We start from the raw sequence: 12,534 nt of genomic DNA, 5'->3' as shown, positions 1-12,534 counted from the left end.
CTGTAGTTGAATTGAATAAATGAATGAAGGATGTTTGTGACGCCAATACATAAATTATTAGTTTATGAATATGGTGTCTGTCTTTATGATACACAATGGCGGGGTCAAAAGGGAAAGTGGAAACAAATTGGGCAGAGGGTTGTGATTTGAATTTTATTCATTTTTATTTAAAAATAACCCTTCTAGAGTGCTGGGTTTCAGGCTGTTTCTTTATTTTTGCAAACAAACGCATTATTTTGCATTAAACACACTGTTTTGCATTTAGCATTACAGTTTTTACTTCACTTTTTATATCTTTTATCTTTTATATATTTTTATTCAGAAATGTTTATGTCAAAATAAATTTTACTTTGTATAAATATTGATAAAAAGTGAGTAAATAAGAAGTATACAGTGAGAAAATATATACTGGTTTCCTATTTTTTATTGCTCTCCTATGTATGTTGTATTTATTGCGTTTTTATGTTTCTATGTTCATTGTATGCACCATTAACCAGAGCAAATTCCTTGTATGTGTAAACGTACTTGGCAATAAAATACTTCTGATTCTGATTCTGATTATAAAGTCCCAAGTCCACAAAATGTGAGGGGGGGATCCATTGGCTTTGATCGTCACCACACACGTCATCAACACAAGCCTCGGCACACGCTTCGAAGCCTCGACCCCGGAGGACACATCAATAGTTAACTTTGTCCTTGTCGTGGCGCCTCCACGTCGTCAGGGGGCAGTGTCGGGATTGCAGTTCCTTCAACCAATCAGACAAGGCCAACGCGGGCGAGAGGAAGCTTTGTTGCCGCCATTTCACGTTAGAGCAACGCGGTGGCTGCGACGTTCAGAGCAAAATAACAACAACAACAACAACAACAAGTGCACCGAGTGAGATTTAGATCCACCCGCCGGAGCCTTCCAGGACCGAGGGACACCGGGGAATCGAGCTGTTTGGGCCGGATACAGAGTGCAAGGCCCGGTCGTGGAGCTCGGGGAGAACGCGATGAGCTACGGGAGGCCGCCGCCCGACGTGGAGGGGATGACCTCCCTCAAAGTGGACAACCTCACCTACCGGACGTCCCCGGAGACCCTGCGCCGGGTGTTCGAGAAGTACGGCCGGGTGGGGGACGTGTACATCCCCCGGGACCGCTACACCAAGGAGAGCCGCGGCTTCGCCTTCGTCCGGTTCCTGGACAAGCGGGACGCCGAGGACGCGATGGACGCCATGGACGGAGCCCTGCTGGACGGCCGGGAGCTCCGGGTGCAGATGGCCCGCTACGGACGACCCCCGGACTCCATGTACAGCCGGAGGGGGGCTGCACCGCGCAGACACGGAGGGTAGGGACCGGGGAGCAGCGGGGGTCCTGGGGTGTAGGGTCGCTGAGGAGGGGAGGCCCGGAGCTCCTGATGAAAGTACCAAAACAACTCCTGCTCCTTTTTTATATTATACAAGCAAATGCATCTTAAAGTTTCTTATCGTTATCAGTCTTATCAATTAATTATTAAACTACAAATCGATCAAAACATAATTTCAAATGCAATATAAATCCTCCTTTGACATCTACCATTGCAAACAGATTGTTTCAAGCAAAGTTATAACTTGGTTCACATTTCCAAATGTACCAAAACATAAATTGAAATTATCAAGATCAGTCTTAACAATTGATTATTATTAAACTACAATTTGATCAAAACATTTCAAATGCAATAATTTCTTTCCTCCTTTGACATCTACCATTGTAAACAGATTATTTCAAGCAAAGTTATAACTTGGTTCATATTTCCAAATGTACAAAAACATAAATTGAAATTATCATTATCAGTCTAAACAATTAATTAGTATTAAACTATAAATCGATCAAAACATAATTTCAAATGCAATAATTTCCTCCTCCTTTGACATCTTCCATTGTAAACAGATAATTTCAAGCAAAGTCATAGCTTGGTTCATATTTCCAAATACACAAAAAAATAAATTGAAACTATCGTGATCAGTCTTAACAATTAATTATTATTAAACTATAAATCGATCAAGACATCATTTCAAATGCAATAATTTCCTTCCTCCTTTGAAATCTACTATTGCAAACAGATTATATCACGCAAAATTATAACTTGGTTCATATTTCCAAATACACACAAAAATTAATTGAAATTACCGTGATCAGTCTTAACAATTAATTATTATTAAACTATAAATCGATCAAGACATCATTTCAAATGAAATAATTTCCTTCCACCTTTAACATCTACTTTTGCAAACAGATTATTTCACGCAAAATTATAACTTATTTCATATTTCCAAATGTACAAAAACATAAATTGAAATTATCGTTCTTCAACAGTAAGTTTACTGTTATGTACGGTGTGCATTATAGTATTCACACCTGAGGAGCTTTAAATGCTCGATTAATCAACTGTGAAGTGTTGTGTTGACGGACTAATCTGTTAACTCAGTTAGAGCAGCTTAGTTCAGTCTGAACAGCTGTCAGATGACGTAATAGTTCTGGTGCCTCCATTTTGATTTCAGTGTCCATTTTGCTTTTGCATCACTGACATGTTTCCCTCTGTAACCACAGACGTTCCGACAGCCCCCGGCGCCGCAGACGTAGCCGCAGCCGCTCCAGGAGCCGGAGCCGTTCCCGATCCAGGAGCCGCCATCACTACAGCCACTCCAGGTCCCGCTCCTACTCCAAGTCCAAGTCCAAGTCCCCAAGGAGGAGCAAGTCTAAGTCCCCCTCCAGGTCTCGCTCCCGCTCCAGGTCCAAGTCAAGGAGTCGAACCCCACCCTCCATCAGGGGGTCCAAATCCAGGTCCAGGTCCAAATCCAAGAGTAGGCCCAAATCACCAGAGGACAACGAAGCTGAGCCTTGACCCCAACATGGACGCAACATAACGGTATTCAGGGGGAAGGGCGGATGATGCTTGTTACTTGTTATGGTCAGATTGTAGTTTCTCATCACTGGTGTTCTGCAGTCTTGATGCTACATTACAGTTCATTTGCACACAAGCATCAGGGTCTGCAGAACCCTCCATGTTTTAGATCGTCTGATTTGGGCTGATGACAATGTGCTGTGTGCTTTACTTTGCTTGTATGTTCAGTCAAGCTAAAGCACACACCGGGAGATTTGGCTAAATGTTAATTGACAAGCACATTTTGGAAATTGGGTTAATGTGAGGGGGGGGGGGATTGGGACGTGGGGGTGCTTCACTCTAAAAACGTTCACCTAAATGTGGAATTCTTTCCTCCAAGCTGCGGAGTCCTGTTTGCAAAGAGAGGAGGAGGAGGAGGAGGAGGAGATGGGGGTGTGGCAGTGTGAGAGCAGTTAGTGTGTGACCCGCCCATGTGACCTGCCTGTTGCTGAGAGCGATGGCAGTTGCTAAGGAGCAGGTCACCAAGGCAACGGTGGTTGCTATGGAGCAGGTCGTCATGGCGGTGGTTCGGGCGGTCAGTTGGTGTGTGAGGTGGTGTGGTGAGGTACGTGCACGGGGATCACAGGCAGACGCGCTGAGCGCTGGTCCCGCCCGTGCCTGTGGTTTCCTCCGCTTCTCACAAAGGGAACGGACCCAGAGGTTTGTTTTTCAAATATGCCCGAGTGCAAGACACTTGTTACAACTACTGTTTTGGGGAGTGTGGGGTCCAAGTTAAGGTGTGTAAACAAATGTGAAGATTTACTACAAATGTTAGGTATATTGGATTCACCCACAAAAAGAAAATAAAAAGTTTTGTTAAATGTAAGTGTCAGTGGGAAGAAGATCAAACCAGAACTGTTTAAATATCATCTGCAGGAGTTGAGACGTTCTTTTTGTTTTGCTTTTGTCAACTGTGTTTCTTTCTTTCCTTGCAGAGCTGAGATGACCGAGCCTTTGCCGAAGGACGTCAGGAAGAGTCTCACATTGAGCAAGGGGACTCCGTTATTACCACTGAAAGCAGACTGAAAGGTTATTGGAGCTTGGTCTAAAAATGTTTCAAATGTTTAATTTGACCTAATTTACTTAAATTCTGTAACTTTGTCGTCCTTTGTAAAGTTGAGCACATGTAAGGTGCCCCCTCCCCAACAAATTGGGCTCTTTCTTTTAATTTTGGTTGAATTTGTACCTGTCAAATAAATTCATTTTACGTTAAGTATATCTCTTTTAATGCAACCCCTTGTTTAGCATTCTTTTCAGATGGAGTTGATGTAGAACATGTTTATGTTGGATGTTGACCTATTCGTTTTGGGGGGGAAATGGCTTATTGTGCACTCAGTGACATACTTTTCACTCAGTGACAAAAACAAAATTTAAAATTTTGCAGGGTGCCACTCAGTTTGTGATTTGCTAATCCCGCGGCATAGCATTTTCTTTTCTGTCAATTTTTTTTTTTTTTCTGTCTGGTTAAAGTATTTCCTATGACTCTAACCCTCTTTCTTGTGTATCTTTTGTGCACTAGGCGCAGTTGTGTAGCAGTTGAGTAATGCTGGTTAGCTGTTAAGATGCGGTGCAGTGCGGTGGTGACATGGTGTGGCGTGTTGCGGTGCTGAGTGCCCGGCGCTGTTCCGGGGCTCGACCCTCCGCTGCCGTTTGCCGGTTTGTAAGATCACAGGTGTGGCAGATCATCCATCCTCTCCTGTCTTGTGACTTCTCTCCTTCCCTCCATGTGCTGTACAGATTCTCTCCTTCCTTTTGCTCTTTATCCTCCCTCCTTTCCTCCCTCCCCTCCCTCTGTGGTTTACCCACTGTTAAAAAAAATAGCAGTGCTCGCTTTTTGAAGTTGGGTCCAGAGCGACTCCTAATGAAGGGTTTAAAATTCAGTTTCAAACTGCTCAATGAATAATTTGTGTATTGCATTCCTGTGTTAACCTTTCACACGTCTTGTTATTGCTTCAGGTGAATGCTAATAAACATTTTTTTGTCGTAAATATGTTTCCAGTTTGAATATTGTTGTGTCCAGCTTATGCTTTTCTGCACTTTGTGTATATCATTATGTGGTATAGTCCTCCTCAACTCTGGCAGTTCATTGAGTTATACTGTGGTCGCCTGGTGTTGTGGCCTGAATGAACTGACCGAAGTATGTTAAATTAATAGGAACACCTACACTACAAATGTAACGGGGTTCCCATTATGTCCTAAGTTATAGAGACTTACTTTAAAGACGCTACATTTAAATTCTGACTTAATTTTCAGAGGACAAAGTAGATGTTGGCAAGCAAAATGTCAAGGGGAGTATTAAGTAGCATTTGTCATGTTGTGTTTTTATTTTGGATCTTATTTTTATTCAACACAACAAAATTAACCAACCTGGGATATTCTTTGAGGCCTCTCCTACAAGATGATGATGCCTGATAGTTAAATGCCATGATCTACAAACATCAACGCTCATATTTACAAGCTTATTTCTAAGTAGTGATTAGTAACGCGGTGAATTATGTGAATTGGGCAGTTTGCCTTCTGTATTGTATAAATGTTTCTAGGAAACAGCTGAAGCACAATTAAGAAACAGCCGTAAAACGTTTATGATAATGACTGCAGTTAATTAGTGTTTCAGAAGGTCCCTAGGAAGGCCTATTCCTTTATGCTAACCAAGCTAAAGGCTACAAACACATTGAAGTGTCATCGGCAAAACTTGCCAGATTCTTGGTATGATATTTGTTTAGATTGACATCAGTTAAAAATATATTTCAAATTTCCGCGCAGATATGCTCTTATAGTAGCAAGCTAACGTTAGCTTTGCCTTTGCAGTTACAGCTACACAGGTAGTTACACCTGGCAGCAAGAAGTGGTCGGATGTGGATATTTAGTATAATTGACGTGTAATAACCTGTTGTAGTTTTAACTCTATTTAGTTATAAAGTGTTAAAATCGCAAAGTTAAAGCCAAGCTACGTTTGAATAGCTGCCGGGGCTCAGGGGGAAGGTTATGGTCAAACCGAACAAAACAAAACAAAAATATCGCTAATGTATGGAAGAGCTTTGCATTCTTTTGAGATTTTTAAAGTAGCTCATTAATTATACAACGATATCATTTTCCTAATAGAAGAATCTGCTCAGTTTTTCTGAATTTATCAATCAGAATCAGAATTCTTTTTAATTGCCACGTTTATTTGAATATACATTCGAAATTGCCATGGTGTGGTTGGTGCACTGTACATAAAACAAAACAACAATATATACATTAATCACTTAAATAGCAGATTTCAGAAAGTGAACGTGATGCACCTCTCTGTGGGAATGTGTTCATAATATAGTTTATTTAGTTTAACTGTATTAAAACACGGTGGTTTTACACTGGGTGAGTCCTCAGGTGACAGCACCTCCTGCTCGGCCGGTAAAGCCTGGTATTCTCGGCCTCCTCTCCCGGCCCAGGGGTCATGACCCCACCGGGTTAATCCCCCGGGTGGTGTCGGTGCCTCCCCCCGCCTCGCTGAGGGGATTACCGGGGAGAGAGAGCACCGGGCCGGGCCACCTGACCCTATTCCCAGGGGATGACACTTCCAGGGCCCGGCCGGTGGGGGCGGACCCGGAGGATGTGACGTGCAGCCCGGGCAGGAGGTTGAGCCTCGTCCCGCTGGCCGCTTGTTGTCTGATGGGGATCAGCGTGAAGATGGCTGAGTGACCACCGGGAACACCTCCACCGAGCCCCGGGAACACCTCCACCGAGCCCCGCCGCCATGGACCTCACCTTCCTCCTGTCCGCCATCATCTTCACGCTGCTCGCCGTGGTGGTCGGCACGTCGCTGCTCGGCGGATCCTCGCCCGTCGTGGACTTCGCCCAGGCCCGGGGATACTTCGGCCAGCACCGGGGGGAAGGAGCCAGCACCGGGGGACCGGAGCCACTGGACCCACCGGGGCCGGAGCTGAACGGCCTCGCACCGGAGAAGAAGAAGCAGAAGAAGCCGGAGCAGGATAACTGGTGTGAGACCAGCGGCAGCTCGCACGACCACTGGGACGTGGTGAAATGTGTGCAGTCAGTAAGTGTCCGGTAATCTGACCAGTTGCTCCGGTTAAACTGGCTCGTTACACAAATATCTGCTAATCTGACGAGCCTCACACTCCGGGTGCTGGGAGCTAAGCTGCAGGTGACACACGTCCACGGACACACACAAGGATCAGAGGACCATGTGTACAAATACTGGAATAATACTTCAATGTAATCCTAGTACCTGCATGAGAGAGGAGGCAGAACAGAGAGAGAACATGTGGAGTGGTCAGGTCGGGATTCATTTAGTTTATTAACTGCTAAATTAGAGAATAAAAACAGAAATCCTCCCTCCATGAAAATATATTATAAATAAAGTCTATAATGGAAAAAATACTCATTAACAAGTCAAGATCACTGCATGGAGATTTGAATTAACTGAGAGTTAAAAAATAATAAGTCAAAGTATTAACATGAAAGATGAGGAGGAAAAAGTGGGTATAATATTCTTATATTAAGTTTAATTAAGGGGGGGAAAAGGGTTTTACACTAACATTATAAATTGGAGTAAAGAGTAAACCATCCCTCCATGAAAAAAAGATATTTTGTGAGCCACAATCTCAAAATTGTACATAAGCAATGTGCAAAAATATTCCATAACAAAGTAATATCAGTGCATTATATTGTGAATTAACTGCAGTTTAAGGTTATTCTACTATTAACATAAAAGAGGGGGCGAGAGAGGAAAGAAAACAAGTGGGTCTAATATATTTATATTATATTGAAAAATTAAAGGGTTTTTCAAGAAAAAACAGAAACCTTCACATCATGGTAGTTTCATTAAGATACAAAATACATTTGCATTTGTATGATACATATAATGGAGTAAAAACAAATATTTTGAGGAAATATAGAAATAATCGCGATTTGAAAATGCTTAAATATTTGATTGAAGTGCTAAAACATGGGAATTGAACCTAAGCAGCGGTGGAGGACGTTTTCAGATCCTTTATTCAAGATAACGATTCAATATTATAATTATGTTATAATGAATACAGGAGTTTTATACATTTCTAGTAGATGACATATCTTCAGTTGTGTTTTTAGTCTAAATTTGGACAAACTAAGTAGCTGCTCATTTTCAAATGACCGCTCATAGTCCACACTGCTCTTCCTCTGGCCCTCAGCTATACACCGGCCTAGTTATAAGTTTATATATTATAAATAGTTTATAAGTTATAAGTTTATCAGATGAGTGTTTTAAAATTAAAGCATAGACAGACAGAAAGACAGCGTTTCTCCATCTATTATTAGGACTAGTATTTTATTTTGAAAAGGGATATTTGTCACCAAAGGACAGGGATAGACAGGATGCAAAGTGATTTGTTTGGAGCTAAATATCTGTACCACAGCTTCTAACCCAGCCGAACTGGTTCCTGAGAGGTAACACAGGTTTGCATGATTTGGGGGGCGACCTGTGCAGAATGATGGTGTGATGACCCCCCCCCCTTGACCCTTTAACCCTCTAACAGGAGCAGGCTCATCCTCAGCTTCTCGTTGAAGAGCCGGAACCGGCCGAACACTCCTCCTCCACCAGATCCAGCCTGTCCACCCCCAGGCCGGATTCTAGGAACACCAGCTTAGACGTAGACTCGTCCTCCGAGGCCTCGTGGGGTCGGAGGTCATACATCGGGCTCTCTGAGAAGCAGCTCCTAAAGTGTGCTTTCTCTTACCCCCAGACCGAGGGAGCCACAGAGAGCCCGGGAACCTACGGTGAGCACCTTCACCCACTTTGAAAGACTCATTCATACATATTTGCGGTATACATTTTGTGTTGATTTTTAATCCGTGTGTTTATTCTGTTTATATCAGACAAGATGGAGTCAAACGATTCGTTGAAGTACATCCCCGGGAAGTCGAGAGCCCACCACTTGCAGAAGATGATGTCAACAGACGAGCTGGAGGAGGAGCAGAGGTCAGTAAACACCACAGACATGGAGACAACTTAAGAGTTTAAGAATAAAAATAACTCCGTAGCTCTTTAATTCTTCAGGGAGACGCATGTAACTCATTTTGATTTTAAGATTCTTTCAATAACTTTTAAAGCTTGGAACAATTTGTACAAGTTTTCCTGGTTTCCACTCGTGTGTTGTGTGGTCTGTCCTCGTCCTTCTCCCTCTAACCGTCCCCTCACTTCACTGTCCGTCCACGTGTGGCTCCTGTATCACCTCTCGGCTTTAGGCTAGACTGAGTAAGGACAGATTGAGTCTCTGCCAGGCATTAGGCGACGGGTGAATGACGCCAGGCTCGACGCGGGTTGAAAAAATAAAAAAAAGCAAAAGAGGAGTAATTCAAACCGAGTTAAATTAAACGCTCTCTGCTCTATATCCTGCTCTTATCATTGCAGGATACACTCCCACACTGACTTTAACTGTCTGTAAAAGTCTGAAAACGGAGCAGATCCGCGGTAAAGTATGAGTTCCTCTCACCCGTTTGTCCCCAGGGAGTCGCTTTCTGGCCATTGTGTGAAAACCACATCAAAGCTGTTTTTCAGGCCAATTTGCATCTGGCCTCCTCATCAGCTCTTTATCCTCAAGTGGCCACGAAGCGACTGATGGGCCTGTGCGATGCTGCTTACCCGATCCCACTTATCCATCCCCCCCGCTGCCTCGTTATTCCTCATTAGACGTGTGCTTCTCGAGTGTGGCTGCAGGTGTCGATTGGGTCTGATCGGGTGTTAGTTGGTCCCCTGTCCAGCCACAGGGAGGAGCCGCGTGGCACAAACACAGGGACCTGCTGCTGGAGGGTGAAGGAGATTCGGAAGGTTTATGCACTGAGGTTGAATATCTGTTCAAATGTATCCGGAGCGCTGTCAGAGGATTTTTATGATAGCAGCATTCACACAGGACCTGATATACATCATATTTACTGTGGCTGTAAAAGGAGAAATGATCAGACGTTACTTATTAAACACAGAACAGCAGAATTCACCTGCGTCAGGCTCATCTGGCTCAGCTTGTCTTTGTTTTTCTGCTCAGATGTGAATTATTAACTTTTACATCTCGACTCTCGGTTTATCTCTGTCCTCCCTTTTTTATGTCCCCCCCCATCCATGTCTCCCTTGGCTTTTAGTTGTGTTTTCACCAGAGGCAATGAAGACGATGAATAAATAATAAAGTTAAGCTAATCTTTCAGCTGAGGTTTAAACTGCCTCTACGAATACGTAAGCTTGTTAACTTTGATTGAACGTTAGATGATAACTGTCATCAACCCACAGATTGTAAATAAAGGTGGATGACCCATCTCCACCTCCTCCTGCTCCTGGAGCCAGTCACGTGTCAATAATTCATTTTACCACGTGAACATTGTCGAATGTACAGTTGATCAACCCTTTTTTTTGTTATTCATCACTATTTCTTTTGTATTTGTGTTTTCCCAGGGTGCAGCGGGAGCAGCTGGCCGCCATCTTCCATCTGCTGAAGGATAACCAGGAGACGTTCGGGGAGGTGTCGGAGGGAGACATGGAGGACCAGCTCCGCCTCTACTCCATCTGAGACTCCTCCCCCTCGCTTCTGTGAGCGCCGCTGACGGACCCGTCCCGTGCAACCAAATACTTCCATCAGCCTGTTCTCAGTATTCATCACATCTGCACCAATCAGATACTCTCATTTATGTTTTAATGACTTTCTGTTTTTGGGGTTTTCTTGCGCTATTTGTTTGTTTACTTCATGTCATTGAAACTACAGACCAAATGAAAGGAAGACCAAAGGAAACAAGGAGATTTTTTTTTCTAGGTACCGATTTGTAAAAGGAATACATGACATTAGTTTTATATCATAATTGAAAATGTTAATTTATTTACAAATGGGTTTTTTTTCTTTTTTAAGAAATCTTCATTATATGTGTAACATGTTTTAATCCCTGCATATCTTTCACTCTGCTGTGTAATAAACCACATTATGATTATGTACTAATGTGACTGTGTGTGACTGAGTCCCTGGTTCCCTCAGTTGTTTGTGTCAGATATCGCTGAGGCTTTTCCAACTGAACACAAAGTTGAGGAAGGAAAGCCAACACTTGTGTCAGTATCTTGATGAACAGCGTAGCGTCCACATGGCCGTCTAAGCCATCAGGACTTTGTCTTCTCTGTTGTTCATCTCACTCAGCACCGTGTTGGTCCTTTTATCATGGGGACATTTGTTGGACAGCATCAGGTAAATTATATTTACGTTTTGAAAAGCGCTTAGAACAAATATGTTCTAAAAATAAATATATCAAGCCAAACCAGCCTTGTATATTAACACAACTTGAGCAAAAAGTGTTTTTCTACATAAATCACGACTTCCTCCTGGAGATGAAAACCTGGAAATTATTACACGACAGTAAAATTATAAAACTGTATCAAAGAACGGAAAGAGACACTTGGACAGAGAAGCCAAACCCACACAGAGGGAGAAACAGTGAATGAACCCACAGTTTACATGTTAGTGAATACAACTATCTGTTAGTTCTGAGTCTCCTGTTTTTAAAATAATTACAAAAGTCTTTACTATTTACAATAAATGCAGTAGTTATGTTTCTAGTCCTCGTTATAGCTAACGTACAATAAGCATAGTTATTAATATATGATCTGTGTTTATTTCCTCCAGACAATCAACTGGCAGCAAAGACAAAACGTCCACACACGAGTAATATGAGAATTCACAAAGTTCCTTTTCTCGTGTGTAGCACAGAAATATCATAAAAGCTGATTTCAGGTGTGTGTGTGTTTCCTTGTACTCTCATGTCTTCGTCGTTTACATTTTATTAGTAAGTAATGTAAATACTTTTGTAAGTAACTTTTAATACGTTTACATCAATCTCCGCTTGGCCGGGGATCATAAAAGTCTCATTTATTAAAGTTATGGAAATGTCTTTACGTCACAATCAAATTAGTAGAATTATGGAACAAGTGCAATGAAGAAATGAAAACACGTGACACACTTATAATAAATACTACCCGCACAATATGTTGATCATGTGTTTGATACGCGACTGATGTGATTTGATCTTGTATCGTTACAAAGTTTATTGAAAAACACAAGAAATATTTTGTGTGTATTTCTCCTTTTTGGAACACTGGTTTTTCTTGTTGGTTTTATTTCCCTGGGAGTAAATATGACTTATCTTGTTCTGGTTTGGGTTTTCTTTCATTATTTTTTCCTCATTTGTATTTTTTCTTTCAACATAATTGAAGTAAATAAAAAGTAATGGAGATGAATGAAACAACAGTGTACTTTAGACATATTTATCATATACAGATCATTTGTGGTTTTGGTTTTGGTCATAGTGTACTGTCACCACTGGGGGTCGCTGTTCTGCGTGTTGCAGAAGGGCATCTGTCCATTTAACTCATGTTCTATTTAAAAGTACATAAAACATAAACATCCCGATGAAATAAAACGTTTGTCGCTGCAGCGTGTTTGCATCAACGTTGCATTTGTTAAAGTTCACGACTTCACCGCAGCAATTTTGTAAAAATGTAGTTAAGAGGAAATGCAATCCCATCATGCATTGCGGCGCAGCCTAAAGAGCTAAACTCTGAATAAAAGTGCAGTTAAAACAATATATTACATCAAAATTCAGGTATGCGTGTGCACTAGCTCCTT

At 42.2% G+C, this 12,534-nt stretch overlaps 2 protein-coding genes across 4 annotated transcripts; both read left to right on the top strand.

The window, feature by feature from the left end:
- The first annotated feature begins 779 nt into the window (after positions 1-779).
- Positions 780-4,890, top strand: srsf2a (serine and arginine rich splicing factor 2a). Of its 2 annotated transcripts, XR_009683279.1 has the most exons (4): positions 780-1,327; positions 2,569-2,887; positions 3,838-3,931; positions 4,422-4,890. XR_009683279.1 is itself a non-coding variant. In XM_061094510.1 (3 exons), the coding sequence occupies exons 1-2, from the start codon at positions 993-995 to the stop codon at positions 2,861-2,863; spliced, it is 630 nt and encodes a 209-aa protein (XP_060950493.1). In that variant the 5' UTR covers positions 780-992; the 3' UTR covers positions 2,864-2,887; positions 3,838-4,890. The 2 variants fall into 2 exon arrangements, 1 of the variants encoding a protein (XP_060950493.1); XM_061094510.1 differs by having other exon boundaries at positions 3,838-4,890.
- A 1,616-nt stretch (positions 4,891-6,506) lies between these two features.
- LOC133027673 (matrix-remodeling-associated protein 7-like) lies at positions 6,507-10,860 on the top strand. 2 transcript variants are annotated; one of them, XM_061094748.1, is made up of 4 exons: positions 6,507-6,938; positions 8,626-8,659; positions 8,759-8,861; positions 10,326-10,860. In XM_061094748.1, the coding sequence occupies exons 1-4, from the start codon at positions 6,639-6,641 to the stop codon at positions 10,438-10,440; spliced, it is 552 nt and encodes a 183-aa protein (XP_060950731.1). In that variant the 5' UTR covers positions 6,507-6,638; the 3' UTR covers positions 10,441-10,860. The 2 variants fall into 2 exon arrangements, with proteins under 2 accessions (XP_060950731.1, XP_060950730.1); XM_061094747.1 differs by having other exon boundaries at positions 8,419-8,659.
- The last annotated feature ends 1,674 nt before the right edge of the window (positions 10,861-12,534 follow it).

The sequence above is a fragment of the Limanda limanda genome, chromosome 21, assembly GCF_963576545.1.
Source record: "Limanda limanda chromosome 21, fLimLim1.1, whole genome shotgun sequence".
Classification (NCBI taxonomy): domain Eukaryota; kingdom Metazoa; phylum Chordata; class Actinopteri; order Pleuronectiformes; family Pleuronectidae; genus Limanda; species Limanda limanda.
This window is presented reverse-complemented; position numbering and strand designations above follow the sequence as displayed.

Coding starts and splice junctions, on each gene's coding strand:
- srsf2a (XM_061094510.1), top strand. CDS start 993: ATGAGCTACGGGAGGCCGCCGCCCGACGTGGAGGGGATGACCTCCCTC. Junction 1,328..2,568: donor GCACCGCGCAGACACGGAGG/GTAGGGACCGGG, acceptor CTGTAACCACAG/ACGTTCCGACAGCCCCCGGC.
- LOC133027673 (XM_061094747.1), top strand. CDS start 6,639: ATGGACCTCACCTTCCTCCTGTCCGCCATCATCTTCACGCTGCTCGCC. Junction 6,939..8,418: donor TGGTGAAATGTGTGCAGTCA/GTAAGTGTCCGG, acceptor ACCCTCTAACAG/GAGCAGGCTCATCCTCAGCT. Junction 8,660..8,758: donor AGAGAGCCCGGGAACCTACG/GTGAGCACCTTC, acceptor TGTTTATATCAG/ACAAGATGGAGTCAAACGAT.